Here is a 27,998-nt window from a genome sequence, read left to right as displayed (position 1 = left end):
GCGTCAGTGTCTGAGAGGCAGTGTCTAAGGGAATTCTGAGGTGTTCACTTAAGAGGTGAGCTTTGCCAGAGCAGGCACGAGCACTTCTAGGAGCAGGCACTCTGACTGACAGGTAACGAGGCTCGGCCTCCAGGACTCTGTCAAAGGAAAAGACTGAAGGGCCTGAGAGTAGAGACGGTGCCTTAGGGGCTGGTTTGGGGGCACACAGGTATGAGAGCAAAACCTCGAGAACTGCATCGCCATCGCTGGGTTGGTGAGGTCCACCATGGCTTATTTGCATGAGAGGCGGCAGGGTTAGGAGCCCCTGACTGACTGACTGACTGACTGACTGACAGGAAGAATCCTTAATTTATTCTCATACTCTGTGTGTGTGTGTGTGTGTGTGTGTGTGTGTGTGTGTGTGTGTGTGTGTGTGTGTATTGTGGGGAGGGTGTCACCCAGTGGAGGAACACTGGCTTAGCAAGTGCAAGGCCCTGGATTCCACCCTAGTACCACAAACCAAACCAAACTTCTTTCAGGTTCTAAGAACTTTTGCCTTCATGGGCCCTAGTCTCCATTTAAAAAAAAAAAAAGTTAAATTAATAGATTTTCAAGAGTCTTAAAAACATCAAAATTTCCCTTGGGGCGTGGGTGGGGCGTGGGGGTGGAATGGGGTGGAGGTGAGGGGCAACAAAGTTTCTTTGACCTTCATAGCTCACTTTGCCTTCTTACTGAAGAAGGTAAACCAGGCTCAGTGACTCACACCTGTAATCCCAGCTCTGGAAAGGCAGAGACAGAGCGTCATGAATAGTTCTAGACCAGAGACAGAGAGACAGACAGATGAGGAGAGGAGAAGGGGGAAGAGAGGAAAGGGAGGGACACACACACACACACATACACCATGGACGTTTTAAAGGAGCTCTGCTCAAAGGAGAACAATTAGATCATTCACTGCGCAGAAAAGGGTCCTAAGAGGTATAAGCAAGCGCACAGCCCAGGTGCTCTAAGGAGCTCTTGTAAAGGGACCTGAATCTATTGTGAGAGAATGCTGGAAAAGAAAGTACTCAAAGATCCCAGCTGGAATCTGAATGTGTTCATGACGAAAGACGCCTGAAGGGTTTTGGATTTTGTTGCTAGCATAGTGGAGACCCACTAGAGAGATTTTAGTACTAAAGTGACTTGGTGTGCGATGGTTCAAGGCCCAGTTCCAGGTTTAACCACATGACAGAGGAAAAATAAAATCCAGTGGGTGATCTTAATAAAAGGAGAGTTTATGGGGTCAAAAAATAAAGTTGGTCCTGTTTAGTAGTATGTCCAAATACTTTCGACACATTGTTTGATGGTGTTTGAGGAGGGTCACCCTCTTGCTTGGCTTGAAGCACAGCCTTCCAACTGCAGGTTACTGTGCCATCTGAAAATGACTGTGCAACTACAATTGGCTCGTGTGGTGTGTGAGGATTTTTTTTTTTAATTAAACTTAGGGGAAAGAGATAGTTTCTACTGTCAGGGCATCTTCTAATTTCAATTCAAGGAATATCTTAAAGTTTACTCTTAGGGTTTTTTATTCAGAGTAAACTGGTGTAAACTGGTTAACATGACTGCTCACACGTATTCTTTCACACCATCATTTCCACCTGATTTTTTTCTCCATTTCTTTAGAAATTTGTAATTAGAAGAAACTTAATTGCTCATTTGTTTCGACTCTTACATGTTATGGGTACTAAAGATTTCTGAGGGGAAAATGTTAGTTTTATCTTTGTCTTTTTTTATTGTTCGTTGTGTGTCTGTATGATGTGTGTTTCTGTGTGTGATATATGTGTGTATGTGTGTGCAAGCACACAGCTTGAGTGTGAAGGTCAGAGAACAACCTCAGATGTTGGTTCTTGCATTCCATCATGTATGAATAGGGTTTCTTTCTTTCTTTCTTTTTTTTGAGACAGAGTTTCAACTCTGGCTGTCCTGGACTCCCTTTGTAGACCAGGCTGCCCTTGAACTCACAGAGATTCGTCTGCCTCTGCCTCACAAGTGCTGGACGGTTTCTTTTTATTGCTCATAGTGTATATGCCAAACAAGCTAGCTCAACGCTTTCTGGAACTTCTTCTGTCTCTACTTGCTATGTTAAGGTAGAACAGGGCTAGCAGATGTGCTATGTCTGGCTTTAGGTGGGTTTCAGGGATTTGAGTTGTTAGGCTTATTCAGCAAGTGCTTTATCCGCTGAGTCATCTCCCCAGCCTTACTACATCTTGACTTTTGTATTTATTTTAATACTTTCCTGTAAATGTTTTGTAATATTTTACTTGCAGTGAAATGAATCACAATCCATTTACTAATACAGAGCAAGGTGGATGTGTGAGAAGACATAAGCAACTTTTATTAGAATTATTTCCCACTGACATAAAAAAAAATGGTTGTACAAACTGAAACACAAAGTTATCCTTATCAGAGGGAAAACACTGAAAGCTCTCTTCCTATGTATTTAGAAGAATGTAAAGACAAATTTCACATACAATTTTTTTCTGGATTTTTCGAGACAGGGTTTCTCTGTGTAGCCTTGGCTGTCGTAGACTCACTTTGTAGACCAGGCTGGCCTCGAACTCACAGTGCTCTGCCTCTGCCTCCTGAGTGCTGGAAGTAAAGGCGTGCACCACCACGCCTGGCCCACATACTACAATTTAAAATACCAGTAACACTGAAAAATATTTTGTTTGTATTCATAAGGAGGAATAGCATCTGGGAATTTGGTGTGGTGACATATTCCTGTGACCTGAGCACTTCAAAGGGATCAGCAGGATGAGGGTTCAAGGCCAACCTGAGCTATATGGTAGGGCCTGTCTCAAAAATAACAAACAAAATAGCTTTAAAACAAAACCTTCTCAGTGGTTTGAACGATGCCTTGTGCTTGCTTTCTTCCCACAGTATAACTTACGATAGGCTACACTTTTTTCTATGCCACAGAAAATGGTTAAACTCATCTCTAAGTCTGGGTCTGTTGGAACATTTTCCTCAGAGCACTTTTTCTGAAATATCTGTGTCCTTTTTATCGTAACCAATTTCCTGTGACATGTCACATGGACTAGTCACAAAGACAAAAGGAAGTAAAACATTTATTTACTTTGCTGTCTGGTCTCTGCATTCACTGAGAGACTTTAAAAGGAGTTATATAATTACCCACTGCTCATTGTGGTATGCATCTGTGATTTCCATAATGATTTGTGGACTGAAGAGCTAGATGCTATTTCTACTTTATGCAATTACTTGATTAGTTTTCCACAGCAGCTTGAAATTTAAATTGTTTTGATGGACTGGTGTTAATTACCAACCTTGTGGTAGCTGAAATTGGCATAGACTGGAACTGTGCAAAATGCAAACTGCCTATATCTAAAATGACATGGTAGACATGGTGCTCATCCCTGTAATCTCAATATTTTGCAAACTAAAATGAGAGAAACGACGTGAATTGAGGGACAACCTGGACTACATAATGAGTTCCAGGCTAGCCGGGACTACAAAGATAGATAGATAGATAGATAGATAGATAGATAGATAGATAGAAAAAATGATATTTTAAAATTCTATTTATTTATGTATATAAGCACTCTATTGCACCTATCCCTGCATGGCAGAAGAGAGGATCAGATAGAAGAGGGCATCAGATTCCATTAGAGATGGTTGTGAGCCACCATGTGGTTTCTGGGAATTGAACTCAGGACCTTTGGATGAGCAGCCCGTGCTCTTAACCACTGAGCCATCTCTCCAACCCCTAAAATGATATTTTCATATATATACATATATGTACACACACACACATACATTTGAAGGAAAATAGGCAAACAGTGGTGGCAAATAAGAATGAGCCTTCTGGGTGTCTGTTTTTACTGTATCAACATATGTTGTTAACCTCAAATAGAACATTGTATTTAGAAAATGGCCTTGTCCAGTAGTTTAATTTTATTTATTTTGTTTGTTTTTGAGACAGAGTCTCACTTTATAACTTTGACTGGCCTTGATCTTGTGGTAATTCTTCTACTTCAGGCTACTAAGATACACATTACTTGAAAAGTACAGTTAGGGGCTGGAGAGATGGCTCAGTGGTTAAGAGCACCACCTGCTCTTCCAGAGGTCCTGAGTTCAATTCCCAGCAACCACATGGAGGCTCACAACCACCTATAATGTAATCTGATACCCTCTTCTGCAGATAAAGCACTCATGCATTTTAAAAAAGGAAAAGTACAGTTAAAAGATTAAATGCTACTATTGCTGTCTTGGTAAATACATTAGACATTGATTTGGATTTCCAGTTCCAACAGTGTATTTAAGCAAGAGCTAGTGAAATGGTTCAGTGGGTAAAGACACTTGCCTTGAGTTCACTCCCCAGAACCCACAGTAAAGCAGAAAGATCACCAACTGCACAAGCTGTCTCCTCTGACATCTGCACCCCACACATACCCTATATACATATGTTGTCCATACGCTAACACAGTAATAATAAGATAAAATTTTTAGAAAAGTATTTTCAAATCAGGCTTGAAGTCCAGACACATTATCACAACTACCTCGGAGGCTGAGGCAGGTGGGCAGCACGCTCAAGGAGAACTTGGGCCACAGACTGAGTCCAAGCCAGCTTGGGGCACTTTAGCAAGCCCCTGTCTAATTAAGGGATAAGGTCTATGCAGTAGGACAGACATCAAAAATTATTATTATTTATTTGTGACGGGCTGTCACTCTGTATCCCCAGTTGGCCATGGACTCAGGCTCCTTCTACCTCAGCTTCCTGAATACAGGCACGTGTCCACACACCTAGCTACTTCTAATTTATTTGTCTTGCCTGATGCTACCTTCATTATAGCATTGAACGAAGATGACTGTAGCAAGCCCTTCATCTTCTGGAGAGTGCTGTCAACACATTACTATTAAGAATGATTGTGGGGCCAAAGAAATAACTAAACCACTAGAACTGCTTGCCATACCTAATTTTGGATCCTCAGTACCCACATAAAAAGCCATAAGGAATAGCATGCACTTGTCATCCCAGCACTGAGAAGGCAGAAGAGGTCGATTCCTGGGGTTCGGTGGCCAGCTAGCCTCCCTTAATCAACACGTCTCAGGTCCCAAGCAGAGGCCCCGTTTCAAAGAACAAGTTGAGTGGTTTCTGAGGAATGACACAAGAGATCATCTTCTGGCCTTCACATACACACACACACACACACACACACACACACACACACAACACACACACACATACACACCACAAATACAAAAGATTAAGTGTGTGGCTGGGGACATGGCTTAGTGGTAGAAGACATCATAGTTACTACATGATGTGTGTGTGATGTTGTAGGTTCAAGCCTCCATCTACAAATATAGAGTGGTGTTTGCTCCAGGGTTTTTGTTTTGGTGGTGGTTGCTTTTATTATTCAGGGTCTCATTCTGCATCCGAAGGCTAACACTGCAAAACCCAAGCCAGGCCCAAACAAGTGATCCTCCTGCCTCATGGTTACGGGTGTATGTCATTAGGCCCAGATCACTCTAGAGTGCTTTTGAGATCGAGTCAGTGTTAGATCAGTCTGGCTTGGCACTCACAACACAGCCCAGCCCGGCTTCTCTCTTCCTGCCTCAGCCGCTCTATAACCTTAAGCTGCTAGGGTCAGAGATGTGAGCCACCATTAGCCAGACTATTCTCTTCCAAGTTACAAAGGGACCTTGTCACTTATGGACCGTAGATTTTAAAAAAATCTATAAAAGATCATATGGTTGTCTCATTTAATCCTTCAATGTGAAAAATTATTATGATTCTGATGTTACATTAAATTTGGGCTCTCCGGTTTCTTTCTTCTTTCTTTCATCCTTTAAAAAAAAAAACAAAAAACTAGCTTTTCTTACACTGTAACCCAGGCTAGCCTCAAACTTGAAGCCACTGTTATGGCCCCAGCTTTCTGCACGCTGAGGTTAGAGGCATGTGTAAGCCACCATGTCAAGCTAACATTATGCTTCTGATATAAACTCGACTTGGCCATGACATGTTATTTTTATTTTATGTGTAAGACTGCCATGTTTGAATGCATGTCTATGCAGCACTTGAATGTCTGGAGCTTGCAGAGACCAAAAGAGGAGGTTAGAGACCCTGGGACCTGTGGTACACACAGTTGTGAGCTACCATATGGGTGCTGAGGATTGAACTTGAGTCCTCTGGATAAACAGCAAGCTGAGGCATCTCTCCAGCCCATGATGTGTATTCTTTTTACATGCTTCTGGTTTTAATATTCTTGTTTGTTTGGGACTTTTGCATCTAAGTTCTTGAGTAAAAATAATCTTACTTTTCTCATTTTTTTCATTAATAAAGTCTGCTCTTTGACAATTTCATACATGTACACAAGGCATTCTGGTTATTCTCCACCCTGTCACCTTCCCCTGCCAGCCTCTCTTCCTTACAAATCTATTTCCCATGTTTTCTAGCTGTTTTGTTCAATATCCCACTGAGTTCAACTAGGGTCATCTGTGTGATCCCGAGCTTAGCAGTTCACACATAACTGGATACTATCTATGCCTACCCATCTCCCAGAATCTGTTAGCTGATCAATAAGAACAGATAGGAGTCTGTGAGCCCCTCCCACTCCCATAGCTGACTATTGGGAGGGCCAGTAGGCACTAGTTTTGTTTTGCTTAATATCCCACTGAGTTCAGCTAGGGTCATCTGTGAAGTCCTGAGCTTAGCAGTCCACATATATACATACACACATAATATATATGTATATATACAAATATATGTGTATATACATATATAAATAGATCATGACTTCGTGATTGTTGTGGCCATGTTGTAGTTGGAGAATAGCCTTTTGCAGCCCTTCTCAATTATCTTCCATCTCTTACGTTTTTCTCCATCCTCTTCCAAAGGGACCCTGAGACGTAAAGGGATGGTAGAGATGTCTTGTTTGGGGCTGATCCTTAACCATGCATCCTTTATTCTCAGTATCTTGTGCAAGGTCTTCACATTCACCTCTGTTCACTGCCAGGAGTGGCTTCTTTGTTTAAGGCTGAGAGTAGCCTTTGTCTGTGAGTATAAACATAAATATGTCGATTTAGCCAAATAGCAGTGGTAGGTTCCCCGACTAAGGGCCCATGAACTCTACAGTCATGTGTTTTGGACCAGGTTTACAGTACTAGGTATAGGTTCCCAGCCTGAAATCCAATTAAGAAGTGTTTGGTTACTCCTGCCCTGTACCAGCCGTGCCACTATTGCACCAATGGGTACATCTTGCCAGGCAGGTTAGTATCATAGTTCCTAGGGTTCACAGCTGAGTAAAACTGCTGATGACTCCCCTGCCCCCACAGCAGCCTTCATAGTGCTTTCCAGCGCTGTGAGAGGTAGCCATCGGGGAACAAACTTCTACTTCAGTTCCAATTTGATTTATCTCTAGATTTTATTCTAGGTATGTGGTGCCTTCAATATGATCTTATCAACTAGTTATAAGGGGGAATCCAAGGAAAATAACAGGAGCTTTTATTAGTTTGGGAGCCTCCCTGACCAACACTCCTGTGAGGTATCCACACCTGGCCCCGTGAGAAGCCACAGAATACGGTGGGAAAGACATATGTAGAAGCAAGTTACAATAGAGAATGTGAGGGCAAGTAGCTTACACAAAGCTTGATGTGAGTGATGCTTATGTGTACTCTCTGCCCTTGGGAGGCAGAAGCAGAAAGATCAGGAGGAGTTCAAGATCACACTCAGCTACATAATAAACTCTAGGCCAGCCTAGGTAACATGAGGGCCTGTTCAAAACAAAAAACAAAAACAAACAAACAAACAAACAAACAAACCTAACGTTTGACTTTTGTGTAACTCCTTTATTCTTTATTAGTTCCACTTAGCATCCCTAAGCACAATCTTTTTCTTTTCCTTTTTTAAAAAAAAAGATTTATTTATTTATTTATTTATTTATTTATTTATTTATTATGTATACAGTGCTCTGGCTGCATGTACACCTGCAGGCCAGAAAAGGACACTAGCTCTCATTATAGATGGCTGTGAGCCACCATGTGGTTGCTGGGAATTGAACTCAGGACCTCTGGAAGAGCAGTCAATGCTCTTAACCTCTGAGCCATCTCTCCAGCCCCAGCATTCTCATACTTACACTAAAGCCAAACATATAGATCCTTTGGGTGCTACTTAATGTGGGATAACCTTGACAAGTTTGATTTCGTACCCAGACTGAGTCCTCTTTGGACTTTATCCTCTCGGTTTATATTTTTTGCTTCAACTACCTAATGCAGTTTTATGAAAGCCAGGCATTTCTTTTTCCTTTCCTTAGGTTTAGAAAATATCCATTATTCAAGTGGCGGCTACAGTTCCACACTAGTTCGGCTGCCATGCATCGGAAAAGAACTACTAGTAAAAGGACCTCTTCTGCCACGAAGATTAGCCCCCAACCTCCGAGGCTTCTCATCGTGGATGCTGCTGTGCCCTCCTGGACTGACATCTGCCCCAACCTCTGTGAGGCCTTGCAAAATTTTTTCTCGATAGCCTGCAGTTTGATGGGCCCCAGCCGCATGTCTCTGTTCAGCTTATACACAGTACAAAGCCAACATGAGTGCATCCTCCCATTTGTGGTAAGTCAGTCTCTACTCTTGGTATCCTGAAAGCAAGCGAGATGAACACAGCCGAGTTCCTGGTTGTTATTACTTACAGTAAAAACCACACTGGTCCTGCGTATCGAATTAGCCCACACGAACCACAAGTCATCCTGTGTACGTGGGGGCTTGTGCTGCAAGCAGGAAGCCTCTGCGTGGTTAACTTGGGAGTTAATAAGCTGCACACCGTCCCTCTCCACGCGGGAGGAGAAACCTTAGCACTTGCAGTTCTTTGAATTGGAAAGAGCTAGATTCTTTTGCCCTCTTTGAAATGTAAGCACTTAAAGAAGTTTCTAAGTCTCTTCAGAAGTCTGGTTATTCACTCACTCTTTTCCTCCCAAATTTGTCCTAGGATAAAAGTTCAAGGCCTTAATTAGTTTTGCTCAGAAAATCCTAACCGCAAAAGACATGAGACTATTTTCCCTGTGTTCCACTCCAGTGAAACTTCAACCGCTTAAGGTTTTTAAAGGAGTGACTGTGGCAGGGACCGTTATCTTTACAAAGCTCCCTCACAATTATCTGCTCTCCTCCTCAAAAAAAAAAAAAATCAAGTCTTCCCTTTCTCTTAGATATAGTTCAGAGTCACAGGGAAGGGAAAGACTTCCAGTGATGCACACATCTCCTTCTTTGAGTCAGCCTTGCTGCTAACTCAATGGACGTACACTGTGTCTTTAAGATAACCAAAGGAGGGGCTTTCATAGACTTGCTGCTGATTATGGGTGTAAAGCAGAGTAAGTAAAGTAAGTAGAATCCACTCATTTTTTAAATTAATGTCTCATTCTCAATGAAAGTGAAAATATACTATCTTTTTTAGTACTTTAAAGTATGAACATAATACACATTTGTTCAAGGTTGCTTTCTATTGCTCTGACAAAACACAATGGCCAGGAACAATTAGGTGACGGTGGCACATGCCTTTAGTCTCAGCACGCAGGAGGCAGAGGCAGGCTGATGTCTCAGTTCAGGGCCAACCTGGTCTACAGAGTGAGTTCCAGAACAGCAAGGGCTACACAGAGAAAACCTGTCTTGAAAAAACAAACAAACAAACAAACAAAAAAACAATTTGGGGATGTTAATGTAAAAACCACAGCTCTCATCTTAAAGAGTTTATTCTGGAGCGATCTTGAGTGGCCAGGGTCAGTAAACACAGATTTAGGTCACTCCAAATTCTGTGTTCCAATGTGGAAGCAGTTTCATGAGGTTGTATAGTTTTACAGAACGAAGAAATTCATAAATCAAAGCAGGTTTAAAATACGTAAGTGGGTACATCAGAGAGGCAGGTACAGATGGGGGAAGCTTTTTATAGGTCCAAGATGCCATCCGATGACATCTGATGACATTCTTAGTCTTTGAGTTGGTGAAAGCTAGTGGTCTCCTAAGTTAATATATTCTGAAGGTTTTAATCTACTAGTCACAAGATGTTAGTTCTGACACAGAGGTGGCCAAGAGGTAGTTCCAGAGGGCTAGAACTAGCCCCACCATAAGGTAATTAGCCTTTGGACCTCAGCATTCCAATCTCACCACAGTACTGAAATTCTAATCAATCAATCAATCATTCTCTGAAGACAGCTTCCTCTCAGTTCAGATACAAGAAAGGGTTTATTGGACTTATATATTCAGATAACAGTCCATCATGAAGTGACGTCAGGGCAGGAACTGATGTAGAAGCCATGGGAGTGGTTTGTTTTTCATGGCTTGCTCAGACTGCTCTCTTATGCAACCCAAGACCAGCTGCCTAAAATTGGCACCATCCATAGTGTGTTGGGCCCTTCTGTATAAAAAAAAAACAGAAACAAACAAACAAACAAAACCCTAAAGGTTCCCTCTTCTCAGATGACTCTAGCTTGTGTCAAATTGAAAAAAACAAAACAAAACAAGAACCATAACCAGTACAGCTGACCTCTTGCCAGCTTTATGTTTTATGCTTATTGGGCTACAGCATTGTAAAAATGCAGTATACCTAGATTACATTGACTATTCTTGAGCTTATAGAACATGGGTTTTGTGTCTCAAGATGGAGCATACAGGAAAAGGCTTTTATATAAACACTCCAAGTACTTAGTGTAGTGCTTTTGTCTGTACATTGTTATTTCAGCTGGCTTTGGGGAGAGAAACTCATTAATTAAGGAATAAACTGATACTTTCTACAAGTTGAGTAGAATTTGGTCCCTCAGATCATTGACTTTTTTCTGTCAGATTATACCAAATAATAACGTAATAATTATGTTAACATAATAAACATTTATTATTTCATGCTTGTTGTGAGTTAAAAATCCATAAGCAGCTTAGGCAGGTGGCTCAGGCGTGGAGGTCCTCATGAGGCCGTGTTAAAGATGGCAGCCACAACTGCAGTCATCTGAGGGCATGGCGAGAGCTAGAACAGCCAGCTCTGAAGTAGAGGAATATTCAGATGATAATTGGAAGAATTTCATATTTCCTCACCACCTGAATCTCTCCACAGCGTTATTTACATGTTCTTATTCTAGCTTTTCTACAAGGGGTGGAGGAAGAAGAAAGACGACTTTAGGTCTTTATCATAAAAGCCCATTTCTGCCACATTCCATTCATTAGAAGCAAGTCATTTTTTTTTTTAATCCAGGCAGAGCAGCAAGGACCAGATGTACCCTCTTGTCTAAAATAACCGAAGCAGATAAAGAGGCTGTGGAGACAGTTCATTAGTTAAAGAGCTTGCCTTCACAAGCATGAGACGCAAGTTCAAGGACCCGAGTCTCATCATGAACACCAAGAATAAAAGTGGACCTGTTAGCAGGGCGTGGCAGGGCACGCCTGTAATCCCAGCACTCGGCTGTGAGTTCGAGGACAGCCTGGTGTACAAATCGAGAGTCCAGGACAGCCAAGGGTATACAGAGAAACCCTGTCTCAAACAAAGAACAGTTGGGCCTGTTGGCTTGAGAGTAAGACCCTGAGTTTGATCCTGAGCCTCATATAAAAAGCTGGGTGTGGTGTGTGCTTGTTTTCCCAGTGCTTGGGAAGACAGAAACTGGAGGATTCCTGGTGTTTTAGTATAGCCAAATCAGCCTCACGTCACAGTGAGACTTGCAAATAAAATAAAATAAAATAAGATAAGATAAAATGTGGATGACTACTGTGATGGCTAATCTTGGCTGTCAGCCTGAAACACATGGGAAGGAGGAGCCTCAATTGAGGCACTGCCTCCGTCAGACAGGCCTATGGGCATGTCTGTGGGAACATTTTCTTGATTGCTAACTGATAGAAGAGGGCCTGGGCTCCTGTGGGCCTCGCCATGCCTGGGTAGGTGGGCTATACAAGCCAGTAAGGCAGCTGAGCAAGTCAATAAGTGGCATCCCTCCAAGGTCTCTGCTTCTGTGCCTGACTCTAAGTTCCTGTCCTGAGTTCCTGCCCTGATGTCCCTCCATGATGGACCATAAGCTATAAACGGAAACAAACCTTTCCTCCCCCAAGTTGCTTTTGGCCATGGTATTTATCAGAGCAACAGAGAGCAAACTAGGACAGCCTCTGACCTACACACACACACATACACACACACACACACACACACACACTTCTTAAGACACAGTGCACATCAGGTAGTACAATAAAAAGTAAATGAGAGAACCTAGGGCCGACACTGTCTATGCCTTAAGTTTCCAAGCCTCAACAGAAGAGGAAAGCCTAGGCAGGTGCCAGCCATCCTATGTGTTTAGAAGATGGATCTGGGAACTCAGAGAGACCAAGGTAGCCAGAGGAGAAAGAACTATATATGGGAAAGGAAAGCGAACTCTCATTTTCCTTTTTAAAGGAAGCTTTTTAAAAGAGCTATATAAACCAGTCACGTTGCAAGCAAGCAACAGATGGCATACCCAAGCTGGGAGTTTTTCAGAGATAAAGGAAGAAGATATTTGCAGAGATGAAGGCAGAGTTTAGGCAGAGTCAACAAAAGACAGTGCGACAGCCAGGCCACCCGGGACTAAAGAGAGCTACCTCATATAGGACCTGTGACTTTGGTTAAAGAAAGCCTAGTGACTCTTGTCAAGGCATCACAAAAGATTTTACTCAGGACCATTGCGGTAGGTACCAGGCCCCTGGCAGTGAGATTTTCGCAGCGGGGAAGAGCCTGGACTGAGCTAAGTGCAGTGTGGGTGAGTGGGACTCCCACATCTAAATCCCCAGCTAGTGCCCCCCCCATGTTGGACACCCTGTTTCAGAAGTGGGAGTGTTAGGAAACTCACTGAACTGGTCCTGTAGGTTGACCTCCAAAGATACAAAACCAGGGAGAGAGAAATAGCCCGTGATCTGGGAAGGCAAACAAAAGCTACCCAGTATTGAGTGCTGTGTTCATCTTTCTTCATCTCCCCGACACTCCCTAGTACAGGTGGCCATCTTTTAATCAACTGCTCCCTTGATTGCTTAGGAAAGGCAGCTTTATACTAGAAACCATGAGCTTGTCAGGAGCTTAACCCAAGCTGGGAAATAGAGCTGATCTGCCAGATGTCAAAGTAAGCCAAAGGAAAAGAAAGGGTTAAGCCTTTAATCACCTACTGAAACTGAATAATCAAAGACTCTAAACTGGGAAAAGTGTCTACTCCCCCATCACATTTTGTTGTTAGTGGTGCTGGTGATGGTAGACTTTTGTTTTTCGTTTCTTTTGCTTGTTTAAGTCTGTCTCACTCTGCCAACCAGTCTGGCCTGGAGCTCACTATAAGACTCAGGCTGGCCTCAAGCTTGTGGCAAGTCTCCTGATTCCTTCTACTGCGTGCTGGGATCGCAGGTGTGAGTCACCACACCCAGCCTTGCCATTTTTTTCTCAGAATGGTTGAGAGCTAAATGTACTGGCACAGATGAAGGGACAGTCTCACTGTTGAGTGCACCCCAGACAAAGAGCTTTGGCGGTGTTATCCACCTGCGTTAGAGTAAGCAGAGGGAAGAGTAGGGTTAGAAAAACTGGGTCTAAATAGAGAAAAGTGTGTTCAAGTTTCCCCGCTCCTCCCATGAAGCAGTCTTGGCAGAAGCTCTTGTGGAGAGCTTGCTGTAGCCCTCAGAGACCAGGAATGAAGGTGTCAGGGCAGCTGAGTCCTTGGTCATGGTCTTCAGACACTGCAGTCTTCTTCGGCTGTGCACCAAAGCCATTTCTCTTCCACCACCACCCCAAAAAGCCTGCTGGGTAAAGCCTTTTAATTGCCTATAGTCAGTCATGAAAGAAGATCGCACATAGGACTCCTCACTGATAACTCAGAAAAAAAAAATACAAGCCACAGCTTCCTTCCCGTAGAACAGTAAAGACAATGCTAGTTAGAAACTAAAAAAACCAGCAGGAGTGATGCTATCACTTGGTGAACACAGACAGTCCAGGCTAGAAGGAGCACATTTTCACTGAACTATATAGACATCTGACATTTTCTATCCACAGAGACACCTCGAAATACAAATGTAGAAAGACAGCTCATAGGGAACCGTTTCTAGGATGGACTCAAGATTGCCCTCGCATTTAATTTTTTAGTATCATCAAGTAATTCTGAACCTTTTATAAGGAATCATGACAGAGAATTCATAATTAAAATATGAGAATTCCTTTTATATCCATTTTGACGTGAATATAAATAATTCTCACCCAAATGATTAATTTCTCCCTCAAAGGAAGATCCCAGAAGAATGTCCTTACTGTGAAACTCTTCCTGATCCTTTAAATTTTTCATTATAAAGAATTTATTGAAATTATATATTATCTACAATGAGGTACTGGGGATGAGAATGTTCTAGCTTAGCTATAATGCTTATTTCCTCCTCCTTAGTAGTTGGCATTCAAAAATAATCACATCAAAGCAACAAATAATCCAGACGAAGGTAAATTCTGAGAAAGATGATGTGGTAGACCATAACTGAGTGCAATGGGAGAGAGAGAATAAGAATAAGACAAGGAAATACAATAATTCTGTCATGTTACGAATTAAGTACTGCTAGAGAAATAATTTAAAGGAATCACATAAGCATGAAGTTATGAGGATTAAAAACAAACCCAGGCTCAAATCTTCCTAGTTGTGACAAGAAAATCATATAGGAAAAAAGGCAAATAAGATATACACTACAGTGATTTTCTAAAAGCTGCAAAGCAGAAAGTATTGGGGCTGGAGAACATGCACTGCTCTTTCAGAGGACCTGAATTCACCTGCCAGCAGTAAACAACTCAAAATTGCCTGTAGCTTCAGGGACTCTAATGCCCTTGGCCCCTTTGGACACTTACATTTACATGTATATAACCACACACACCTAAACATTTACATACACAGAATTTTAAATAAGATAAATCTTTTTTAAAAAAAAAAATCAGAAGGCATACCATAATATAACTAAGTACAAACACCTGACACCAGTAAATCTAAGCTCATTTACTAAAATTCTTTTTTAAACTAATGTGTTTTTATCACAAGCACATCCTATTATATACAAGAGACTCAACTACAACAGTGATTCGGGTAGGATAGGGGCCCACGAGATAGCTCAGTGGACTTGCTCTAAGACTAACAACCTGAGCTCAATCCTTCGGACTCATATGGCAGAAGGAGAGAACTGACTCCAGCAAGTTGTTTTCTGACCTCCACAGGCATGCTGTGATGCTCATGACCTATAAATACAAAAAGAAATAAAAACTAAAAATAAATAAAAAGGATAGGTGGAGTAGACAAATGCAATCCCATCACCCCGCAAAAGAAGACCACGATCGATCATAAACAAGGGTTAATCTGAGAGAAGAAACATGAGGTGGCATCAAGAATGCTACTTAATGACAGGCTCAAAACATTGGAGTACAGACAAGCGTGCTCAAAAAGGCTACAAAGGATAGCACAGATTTCCTTCTGTTCAGAATCCCAACTGCTGGGATCATAAAAATGCCCCCAATACCTAGATATTGACTTAAAATATATAAAGACGTATTAGAAAGGTGTGTGTAAGAAAAGGCATAACGCCGGGCAGTGTTAGCGTGCGCCTTTAATCCCAGCCCTTGGGAGGCAGAGGCAGACAGATTGCTGTGAGTTCAAGGCCAGCCTGGTCTACAAAGCTAGTCCAGGATAGTTAAGGCTACACAGAAAAACCCTGTCTCGAAAAAACAAAAAACAAAAAACAAAAAAACAAAAAAAGAAAAGGCGTAACAAGCAAACCTTGTTGGGCTGGGGCAATGGCTCAGTGGCTAGGTAAAAGGTTTGCTGCACAAACTTGGCAGCCTGAGTTTGAATTCCCAGAACCCACATAAAGCCAAGCATAATAGCACCTGTCTGTAATCCCAGGGCTCTTATGTCCCGAGATGGGATGCAGAGACAGGACAATTCCTGGCAGTTCCCAGGCCCCATACGGCACAGCACTAAACAACAAAGAGACCCTGCGTGAAAACAAGGAGGAAGGCAAGGGAGAGTCCCTGGGTTTTCCGTGACTTCCACAAACCCACCGTGAAAGGTGCCCCTTACAACCAGCTGTCGCTCTTAGCAAATCAGAAGCCATTTTACTCTCGTCTCCATTTGGATCATAAGGTGAAATTAAGTTCAAGTTCACAGGCCCTACATGCTTGAAACCAAGAAGGTTCAATGCTTGCTGCTTAGAATAAAGCGATAGATGATAAATGCATGCTCTGCTTGGGTTAAAGATAAATGATGCTATTAGAGTTAAGACTGCAACACCCTACTATGTTCCTTACTCCCAGAGAGCTAGAATGCCCCCCCAAGAGCTCCCCTACCCTAAGTCCCAGCCAATCAGATTAAAATGCTTTGTCTAGCCACCTGGGTACAGTATGCTCAGAACAAAACCAATTCTTCTTAGGTTTAGCTAATCAAAATGATGTAATGCTGCCCTCCCCCCTTGCTTCCTACCTGGTTACCTGGTTGTTACCTGGTTACAGGTTTTCTTATAAAAAGTTTACCTTAGAAACAGACCTGAGTCACAGTCGGACTCCCAAATTCAGACCATGGCCTTGGCTAGTCAGTTCTTGTTCAAAGTTTGCCTTAGAAACAGACCTGGGTCACAGTCTGATTCCCAAATTTAGACCATGGCCTTGGCTAGTCAGTTCTTGTTCAGCGTTCAAATAAACTTTCATCCAAGTCTGGTGTTTGATGGTCAATGTGGCTATTCCTGAACCCTAACAGTGTATACACACTACCACAAATACATATACACACACACTCACAGACATACATACACACACACACTCACACATACATACACACAGACTCATGCACGCAAATAAGTAAATCTTACTAGGCTATATTTAGGGTCTGATTTCATTTCTTTCTTTAATAAACTTTTTATATTCTTACCTAGATTGCTTTTGTCTTTGTGTCAGAATTATGTCCAATTTCTTATGCCTCCCTCTCCCCACCAGACTCAGAAAAGAGGAACACAAAAACAAAGTAAGGAATGTGAAACCACCTGACTTAAACAATCTCCTTACCCCGGCAACACTATAGCTCAGGGTCATGGATTTCATAAACAATGCAGATATCATTCACTTCCGCTTTGGGGGTGCATCGTGGTCGCTATTCTATTGCTATGAAGTGACCCCACGACCATGGCAGCTGGTACAAGAGAAAGCATTTCATTGGGGGCTTGCTTACAGTTTCAGAGGCTTGGTCCACTAAAAACATGGCAGAGGGCAGAACTTGTGCTGGAGATGTAGTTTAAAGCGACATCCTGATTCACAAGCAGAGAGAGCAAGACTGGGTCTGGCATGGGCTTTTGAAACCTCAAAGCCCACATACTTTCCCCGAAAGAGGCCACACCTCCTAATCCTTCTAATCCTGTCAAACAGGTCCACTCCCTGGTGCCTAAGCATTCAAACATATGAGCTTCTGGGGCCATTCTTACTCAAACCACCACCAGTAGGAAGGCTTTTTTTTTTTTTAAAGCAGGGCTCTTTTCCCTTCCTTCCCTACTATTGATGCATGTAATTTCCTTCAAATAATGTCTCAAATCTTCAGTACTTGTTCTTTTTTAATTCATACATCCTTAGAAGTATCCTTGAGCCGGGCTGTGGTGGCGCACGCCTTTAATCCCAGCACTCGGGAGGCTGAGGTAGGCGAATCGCTGTAAGTTCGAGGCCAGCCTGGTCTACAAAGTGAGTCTAGGACAGCCAAGGCTACACAGAGAGACCCTGTCTCGAAAAGCCAAAAAAAAAAAAAAAAAAAAAAAAAAAAAAAAAAAAAGAAGAAGTATCCTTGAACTAGAATCAGAATAAGATATATTGCTTCCTAAGAGCCAGTCTTTATGAAGAGGGCCGTGGGGTCCCTTCACTTGCCTGGAGTCACTTCACTTGCCTGGGCTTACTTGTTGGCTCCTTAAATTAAGCTCCAAGATTCTCCTCTTCACTGAAATGCCCTTGAGGCATGGATTCGGTAGACCCAATCTGATGCGGGCAGTTCCTTGAAGCTTCCTCTTCCCAGGTGGCTCTCTGTCTGTGTCAATTTGACCGAAGCTAACCAGAATCCTGCGTCACTGACAATTCGTGTCTTTGATTCGTTTGTTTGCTCTGCAGCAAGTGAGGGGGAACTTCGTTAGGCTGCAGGCCTGCATCTCAGAGCTTCGCTTGATGCAGGTGGAAGGTTGTTACGGGCCACAGCGCCCCTTGCTGCCGCTGGCAGTAGAGGACGGGCTCCAGCAGTTCAAGCAGTACAGCAGACACATGGCCACCAGTACTGCTCAGCCCAGCACTTCCCTGGAGGTAAGAGGCTGCCCCTTAGGACTTGGAGCCATTTTCCCATTTCCCATCTACATATGTGTTTCATTATTTATTGTCCTTATGTTGCTCTGTTTTATATACGCTGGATGTAATTCTCAAAGGGAGATGTTCAGGTACCTGTAAATAGAAGACATTATTCCTTTCCCATAACCTTTTTCTTCTTTTCTCAATACTCTGGGGGTTTTGTTTGTTTGGGGTTTTTTTGGGGGGGGGTGTTGTTGCTGTTGTTTTCTTTTCTTGGAGTGTGTGTGTGTGTGAGTGTGTGTATGTATGTATGTGTGTGAGAATGTATGAGTGTGTGTCTAAGTGTGTGAGTGTGTGTCTGAGTGTGTGTGTGTGTGTGTGTGTGTGTGTGTGTGTGTGTGTGCATGCATTTAATTTTGAGACAAAGTCACATTATGTAGCCCTGGCTGGCCTGGCACTCACAATGTAGACAAGACTGTGCTCGAACTTGCGGAGATCCTCCTACCTCTGCCTTTCAAGAGTTGGGGTTATAACTGTGCACCACCACACCCGACACCTGACTGAAGAATTTAAGAGAACAAGGGTTAATATGCTAGTAGAGAGCAGGACTTGGAGACACAGCCCCGTAATCCCAGTACTCAGGGACTTAGACAGGAAGACTGCACCAAGTTCAAGGCCAGCCTGGGCTACATAGCTAGTACTGTCAGGTCAGCTAGGACTGCAGGGAGATTGTAAAGAAGAAGAAGAAGGAGGAGGAGGAGGAGAAGGAGAAGGAGAAGAAGAAGAAGAAGAAGAAGAAGAAGAAGAAGAAGAAGAAGAAGAAGAAGAAGAAAAAGAAAGAAAAAAGTAGATGACAGACAGACAGATGGATAGAATAGTGAATTATACTCACACCCAGGGTAACCCAATGGGGTAAAAAAAAGTCAAGACAATAATAGTTTCTATTCCTACAAGACTTCTCTGTAGAGCAGCAGGCAGGAGCAGCCACACACTGCTGCCTGTCTGCACCACACACCCTGAGAGAAGCCTGCTGAGCTCTGCCCCGCCCAACCATCCTGATGCTGAATTCACTGCACTCATGCCAGATCCACAGAGCCACCCCCACACGAACTGGCCTGATCGGAACTGCCACGGCTGATGCCAACTGAGGCAGCTTGAGTCCTGGTAGGACAAACAATTTGAGCTAACATGGTAATCAGCAGCGCAGGCATTGGTCACATCAGAGCCTCAGAGGAGTTTTAACCCAAGCGGGGTCTCCCAGCATTGGGGACAAAGTATCTCCATGAGTTCAAGGACAGCCTCGTTTACAAAATGAGTTACAGGCCATCCAGAGCTAAATAATAAAACTCTATCTTAAAAGAAAAGTAATAATAATAGTAATTTAAAACAATCAGAAGCCAAAAAATAAATAAATAAGTAAAAAAAAATAAAAAATAAAACAATCAGAAGCCAACCTTATGTGATAAGACTGTGTAATAAACCAAGCCTGGGAAATGCAATCATTCAATACACATTCCACTAAAGGGTGGAAACTACCCAAAATTCTAATCCATGAGGAGGGCTGGGGATAAAAATGAAGAAGTGCTGACACCTACTGGCCACTGCATAAAAATTCAAGCCAAAAAGTAACTGGTTTGATCCCTGTGTCCACTGGGACACTGCGTACCCACGAGTGTGGTTTTACAGGTTGGAACTGGAGCTTTAGCCCTCAAATCCCCTGTCAGTTTAGTACAAGAGACATCACAGGGAAGAGAGGAATTCAAAGCCATCCTCTCAAGGAAGAAATCCTGCCTGGTGTTATATAATGTATGAGCTGTGCTACATATTACATAATAAATGTGGGGTCATTGAGCTCAGAGCCATGCATGTGTTGGGCATGCACTCTATCACCAGCCCCACTTTATATATATATGTGTGTGTGTGTGTGTGTGTGTGTGTGTGTGTGTGTGTGTGTGTGTGTATTCATGTGTGTATATATGTATGTGTGTGTGTGTATATATATATATATTCTTCAGGTTGTATAAATATCTCCCAGTAGCCTTTGTTTTGTATTTTGCCTGATTAGACTACATGGTTATTCTGTATTTCTGCACTCATCTGATCATGTACTCCCTGTCACTCTTCCTACACTCGACCCATATACGTTTTCTCTTATCCCACCTGGCTTCCGCTCTCTCTCTCCTTCCCATTCCGTCTCCCTTTACCTCTTGATTATAATTTTCTGCGGTTTTTTTGTTTTGGTTTGTTTTGGTTTGGTTTTTGGTTTTTCGAGACAGGGGTTTCTCTGTGTTAGCTGTGGCTGTCCTGGACTCGCTTTGTAGACCAGGCTGGCCTTGAACTCACAGCGGTCCACTTGCCTCTGTCCCCTGAGTGGTGGGATTAAAGGCGTGCGCCACCACACCCGGCCCTTCTGCGGCTTTCTTAAACTCTGTTGATCCTAATAATATCCTAAACTGCATCCTTCCATCTGTTTTCCTCAGTTGCTCCGGCACTGGCCCCTGTCCTCACTCAGCCTGTTTCCTAGCTTTAATGACTAGTAGCTTAGTACACATTGTACTATCCTTGTATCTCTGAATCCCCATAGCCACTGAAGGTAAACGGATGACTATTTTTAAATACCAATGTTTACATAGTGTGACGGCTGCTACAGTTAATACAGTCTACTCCTGGAGTTGGGTTTGAGGTAGTGCCCAACACCCTGGCACACGGACTGGGGAGTTAGCTAATGAATTACACCAATCACAACTACTGGAACGTTTCAAATACTTCAATTGGAAAAATACTGCTGAGTTTTTTTTTTTAAATCCAACCAATGAAATAACCCTAAATGCTCAAGTAACAGTGAAGAAATACAAGTGATAAGAAGAAATCAAGGCAATGTGACCCCTCTGAAAACGGCCAGTTCCCCAGTGATGGCGCCAATGAAAGTGGATCAGATGAAATCCCACACAAAGCATTTAAAAGGATAATTATAAGAACGTGTAATAAATCAAAGAAGACATAAATATACTCTTAAATAAAATCAAGGAACATGTGAATAAGCAATATACCACAGAGAGGGTCCACACCAATGCTCACTGTAGCATTGTTCACTGTAGCTAAGCTATAGAGTCAGTCTGCATGTCTCTCCCTAAAAGAATGGATGAAAACGCGATACATGTGGACAGTGGTATTCTGTTCAACCATAAAGGAGAATGAAATTACATCATTTTCAGGAAGATGGGTGTAACAAGAGATTATCTAATTAAGCAAATTAAGTCAGATTCAGAAGGACAAAAGCCACATTCTCTCATTTGTGGATGTTAGAGTTCAGACAGATGGATAAAACCGTATTTGTACACGACATAAAGTGATAAAGTGGTGACATAAAGAGGGAAAACAGGAATGGAAAGGGTGGAGGATTGAGGGTTATATCCAACTTCTCCAAAGCCACTCATGGAAAAAAGAGGATAGAATGAAATATTTAGTATTAAAGAATAGGATGTGGGAGCTGGAGAGGTGGCTCAGAGGTTAAGAGCACTGGCTGCTCTTCCAAAGGTCCTGAGTTCAATTCGCAGCAACCACATGGTGGCTCACAGCCATCTATAATGAGATCTGGTGCCCTCTTCTGGAGTGCCAGAGTACATGCAGGCAAAAACACCGACTATGTAAATAAATAAATAAATCTAAAAAGGAGATAGAATAGATTCATCAAGCTACAATTTATATGAAATTGTAATTGGAGAAAAAAGAAAGAAAAAAAATAGTTTAGAAATGTGTTCCTATAGCCAGTGGTGGTGATGCACATCTTTAATCCCAGGACTCAGGAGGCAGAGGCAGGCAGATCTCTGAGTTCCAGGCAGCTTGCTCTACAAAGTGAGATCCAGGACAGCCAGAGCTACACAGAGAAACCCTGTCTCAAAACAAAAACAAAAACAAAAAATAAAAGAAAGGGCTGGAGAGATGTTCAGAGGTTAAGAGCACTGTCCGCTCTTCCAGAGGTCCTGGGTTCAATTCCCAGCAACCACATGGTGGCTCATAATCATCTATAATGTGATCTGGTGCCCTCTTGTGGTATGCAGGAACATATGAAGCATAATATTGTATAAATAATAAATAAATAAATACATCTTTTTTTGAAAGAAAGGAGGGAGGGAGGGAAGGAAGGGGGGAAAAAAAGAAAGAAAGAAAGGTGTATCTATACCTGAAAAGTAAAGAGCATCAAAAAAAAATTAAGTGAATATAAATGAAGACATTTTTCTTGGTCTTAATTCACAAAGCAGGTGACATTTTGCTCAAAATAATAACAACAACATGTTGGGTGTGCATAGGCACATATGTTTATAAATAAGTGAAATGAGTGGCATCAGTGATATAAAGGAAGGAAGAAAAATTAAGATTGTTAGTGCGTGTTTGAGAGTCCTAGCCCATGCTGGTCTCAAACTCACTATGTAGCTGACGATGGTCTTGAACTTCTGAGTCTTCTGACTCCACCTCCAAAGTGCTGGGCATGTAGGCATGTGACACAATGCCTGGCTCAAAATTACTATTTTAGCACGCTTAAACTACCTGTAACATAGTATAGTATTATTTGAAAGTTGATTTTGATTAGTCATGAATATAGATTGCGAGTTCTTGGGACAATCACTTTGAAAAATTAAAAAAAAAAAGGTATAACCAATGTGCAAAAAAAAAATAGGAAAGAAAATAAAACTATAGGAACTGCTTAACTAAAATCATAAGAAGCACGGCAATGTAGCTCAGGGTAGAGTGTTTTCCAAGCATGCAAAAGGCCCTGGGTCCAATCTCCTGCAGAGCAAGAAATAGAAAGGGAGAAGGGAGAAGGGAAAAGTGAAACAGAAAAGGCCATGTGTGACAAATATAAAATAGTGATAGTGTAGATCAGCCCAACAGTGTCAGAATTACTTTGAATGTCGGTGGCCTAAAAACACTAGTTTAAAAAAAATTAGAGAAGCCAGGCATGGTGGCACACACCTTTGATCCTAGCACTCGGGAGGCAGAGGCAGGTGGATCGCTGTGAGTTCAAGGCCAGCCTGGTCTACAAAACAAGTCCAGGATAGCCGGGGCTACACAGAAAAACTCTGTCTCAGAGAGAGAGAGAGAGAGAGAGAGAGAGAGAGAGAGAGAGAATATTATCTTTTGTCTACACCCCACACTAGAATTGGCTCTGCCAATAAAAGCATTTGTTGGAAAAAACCTGAGTTGGAGCCTTGAGACCCACAGTGGAAAGAGACAACAACTTCTGGAAGTTGTCCTCTGACCTCTGTACTTGCACTATGGCATATATGTGCACACAGACACAGACACACAGACACACACACACACACACACACACACACCCCAATAAGATATCAAATAAATAAATAATTTAATTTTTAAAAGAATCCCACACTAAATATAAAAGTATTGAAGGGGAAAAACCTGTCCTTTAGGATCTCAAGTGTGGGATCAGAATGGTCTCGTGAGAGAACAGGTGAGGTTAATTCACTAGAAGAGCAACCACCTCATGCAGGAGCTTAATTGCTGCCAGCTGAAAAGATCCCGTGAACAGACTCTGGGAGGAGATATATAAATGAGCCCAGAACTGGAGGCGGGGCAGATTGGAGACTTGGGATAGTTTTGGCTGTTCATTGCTGCCCTTCAAGATGCTCCTAGAGAAAACCGCTCGAGGGAAGGCTTCAGAGCTCTGGCTCCTGCTGAGGCTCTGGGGTCTGGTTACCCCTGGTTCCAGTGGAAGAAATCCTGCTGCTCCAGGCTGGAGAATCATTCTTCGGGACTGATATCCTTAAGGTGTTGTTATTGTGTCCATTAATCCTCATTTCCTACTATTTTGGTTAATCGGGTTGTAATTGACGTAGGCTCGGTCACTAAGTTGTTAATAAAATATTTTGGTTAAGAAAATTGAGTCTACAAAATATAGATTAAAAGACAGTGCATGCAGCAAAGCATTAGGCAGAGTTCAAGGAGTCCTGTGGAGAAGTGAGAGTGAAGGCCAGAAGGACCCGGAGGGGACAAGACGCTGCAAGAAGACCAACAGAGTCAACTAATCTAGACCCATAGGAGCTTATAGAAGACCAGACCAAGGAGCATTCAAGGACTGGACCTAGGCCCCCTACACGTATGTAACTGATGGGCAGTTTGATCTTCATGTGAGTCTCTTAGTAAGTTGAGCAGGTGCTGTCTCTGACATGGACTCTATTGCTTGTTTTCGATCACTTCGCCCTAACCAGGATACCTTGCCTGGCCTCAATGGATGAGGAGGATGCAACCTGATGCGCTGGGGTGGTTGGTGGGAGCAGGGCCTCCCCTTTTCTGATGACAAGGGGAGAGGGGGCTGGAAGAAGAGGGTGGGAGGGAGGGACCAAGAGGAGGGGAGGGAGATGGCTACTATCAGGATGTAAAGTGAATAGATACATTTTTTTTAAGTGTGTAGAGAAAAACACAACAGTCAAAGCAGAAGGATGTAGTGGATCTAAACATGTTTTTGTTTTGCTCCCAAGTGTGGGATGTGAAACAGACTTGTGTGAGGGTGTGTGGTATTCTTCCGCTGAAAACAGACTTGCAAAGGAACAGGTGATGTTTCCCCTGGAAAAGGAACGGCCCATTGAGGGGGCATGGTCTTTGCCAACTAATAAGTATCCTAGTACGGACCCTACGACCCTACGAGGATATGTGTGTGTGTACATATATATGTGTATATATATATATATATATATACATATATGTGTACATATACATGTGTGTATACATATATGTGTATACATATATGTATATATACATATATGTGTACACACACACACACACACACACACATATATATGTGCCCAAAACAAGAAGTGAGGCTTTTGGTCTTGTCTGTTCATCACTCCACTTTGAGAGGCTCCTAAAAAGAATCGCTCCAGGGTTCTCTGGGTTCCAGTGGCCACAGCTGCAGTCACTCTTGTTGAATTGCTGGTTTACTGTTTAATGGGTCTGTCGGAATCCTGCCAACTACACCAGTGGAATTGCTCTGAGGAACTGAGTCTCCATTACCCTCTTTTCTCTTCTATCTAGGGTAGGTGGGTTGGAAGGGAGGTATAAGCATTAAAGAACCCAAAATAAAATAAGTTTAAAAAGTTCAAAGCCTACAGAAGGAGTTGTATTAATCTCAGGCAAAGAAATATCAATGTGCTCAAAGTTAGCAGAGACAAATAATTATATTACATAATGATAAAGAAATCAGTTATTCCAAGTGACATAACAATTCTTTTATTTTTTGCTTTTTTAAACAATTTGATTATTTAAATTATTCATTTATTGTGGAGTATGATAGTGCACACCTTTAATCTCAGTACTCGGTAAGCACAGACAGGCAGAGCTCTGTGAGTTTGAGGCCAGTCAGATCTATACAGTGAATTTCAGGACAGCCAAGGCTACACAGAGAAACCCTTTCTCAACCTCCCCCCACAAAATTTATTTTATGTGTGTGGGTGTTTTCCTGCATGTAAGTAAGCACACGCATGCATGCTTGGTTCCCAGAAAGACCAGAGAGGGTACCAAATCCCCTGAAACTGGAGTCACAAAGGGTTGCAAACCAAGCCCAGGGCCTTGAAAGAACAGCAGGGACGCAGAGCTGGCTCCATGGTGCTTACTGGAAACCTCGGCACCCTCTATCAGAAATGACAGATCCAACAGGCAGAAGAATCTTTAAGGCATAGCTGAACACACTAATCAGACCAAAAGGGTATAATCAGCGTCTATAGAATAAACCATCCAAAAACAGACAAATGCATAATATTCTGACACTCAAATGGAGCATGCACAAAAGTTGACTGCACTGTGGGCCATAAAGGACTCCCTAGCAATTTCAAAGAACAAAAACCACACTGTCTGCTCTTAGACTACAGTTAAATTAAAGTAGAAGCCAGGTCTAAAGATGTCTGAAAAGGCCAAAAAAGTTTGGTGGTGCACTCCTTTATCCCATCGCTCAGGAAACAGAGGCAGGTAGATCTCTGAATTCAAGGGCTAGGTAGAGAGACCCTGCCTTAAAAACCAAACAAACAAAAAACAAAGATAGAGGAAAAGGTCTAAACACACACACACACACACACACACACACACACACACACACACACACACACACAACCCCATGAAGCAAGGAAGAGAAAAACCTCAAAAAGTTTAAAAATATTTTCTTTTTTTTTTTTTAAGATTTATTTATTTATTATGCGTACAGTGCTCTGGCTGCATGTACGCCTGCAAGCCAGAAGAGGGCATCAGATCACATTATAGTTGTGAGCCACCATGTGGTTGCTGGGAATTGAACTCAGGACCTCCAGAGGAGCAGTCAGTGCCCTTAACCTCTGAGCCATCTCTCCAGCTCCCAAGTTTAAAAATATTTTCCACTAGCTGGGTATGGTGGCTCATGGCTGTAGTCCTAGCACTCAGGGGGCAGAGTCAGACAAAGCCAGCCTGGGCTACAAAGTGAGTCCAGGACAACCAACGCTACACAGAGAAGCCCTGTCTTGAGAAACCAAAATAAATAAATATTTTGAACTAAGAAAAAAATAAAAGCACAACTTCTTGAGATTTGTGGGATACAGTAAAAAACAGTGCTTAGGGAGAAGTAGCGCTGCAGCCATGTATTAGGAAAAAAAATGTATATCAATACCCTAAGCTTCTACTTTAGGAAACTAAAAATGGATGAGAACATAAAGTTCAAATAAGCAGAAGAAAAAAATAAGGATAGAGCAGAAATCAAGTTGAAATTGGAAAAATGAAAATTGGCTCTCTGAAGCAATCAATAAAATTGATAAAGCTATAGCCAGATTATGAAAAGAGAGAGAGAAGATATAAAATACTAACATCAAAAAGTGAAAAGAAGACATTGCTATGGATCCTCTGAATAACACCTCACATCATACTTACAGACTGGAAAAGGAAAATAAAACATTGTATTCTTCAGAAGACAGGAAAAAAAAAAAAAATCCAACGGCAACAAAACCCGTGTGAGACCAATAAGCAATTATAAGAAGAGTGCAAGCTACAAAGTTAGTAATACTGTACAAACACTGGTCATTCTCTGACATACCACAACAAACAGGTGATGTTTGAAATAAAAATAAACCATAAATGAAAATCAATATGATTTGGCTTGGTTATCCATACTTATAGTCACAGCAGTCTGAAGGCTGATACAGGAGGATTGCTGCCTGGGCTGCATAGTGAGTTTGAGCCCGGCCTGGGTCACAGAGGGAGACCCTGCCACCAAAAGAGCAGTAATAACAAAATAAAAGCACAATATTGTTTATTATTTTTTTAAAACCCATGATGAAAACACTAGAATTCTGGTGAATAAAATCAAAAATATGAGGGGAATTTCTATATTTGTGGATAAAAGATTTAATGTTATCAAAAGGTCATTGTTTCCCAACCTGAGCTATAGATTCAGTTAACTTATTAGCATATTAAGAATTGTTTTAGAGGAGGCTGGAGAGATGGCTCAGAGGTTAAGAGCACTGGCTGCTCTTCCAGGGGTCCTGAGTTCAATTCCCAGCAACCACATAGTGGCTCACAGCCATCTATAAAGAATTGTTTTAGCTGAGTGTGGTGGCGCATGCCTTTAACCCCAGCACTCGGAGACAGAGGCAGGCGATCGCTGTGAGTTTGAGGCCAGCCTGGTCTACAAAGCAAGTCTAGGACAGCCAAGGCTACACAGAGAAACCTTGTCTCAAAAACAAAAACAGAA

At 42.2% G+C, this 27,998-nt stretch overlaps 1 protein-coding gene across 1 annotated transcript in view; it reads left to right on the top strand.

Moving 5' to 3' along the window:
- Positions 1 to 8,346: 8,346 nt before the first annotated feature.
- The window catches only part of M1AP (meiosis 1 associated protein), a gene marked incomplete at its 5' end in the record, with an annotated part of 77,992 nt that continues 58,340 nt past the window's right edge, over positions 8,347 to 27,998 (top strand). Inside the window, 2 exons of the mRNA XM_084766197.1 lie at positions 8,347 to 8,586; positions 18,104 to 18,289. Of these exons, the coding sequence (XP_084622323.1) occupies positions 8,347 to 8,586; positions 18,104 to 18,289 (426 nt within the window). The remainder of the gene's footprint in view (positions 8,587 to 18,103; positions 18,290 to 27,998) is intronic.

This window comes from Acomys minous (assembly GCF_964271855.1).
Source record: "Acomys minous genome assembly, chromosome: 17".
NCBI lineage: Eukaryota > Metazoa > Chordata > Mammalia > Rodentia > Muridae > Acomys > Acomys minous.
Note: the sequence above shows the minus strand (reverse complement) of the source record. Positions and strands in the feature narration are given on the sequence as shown.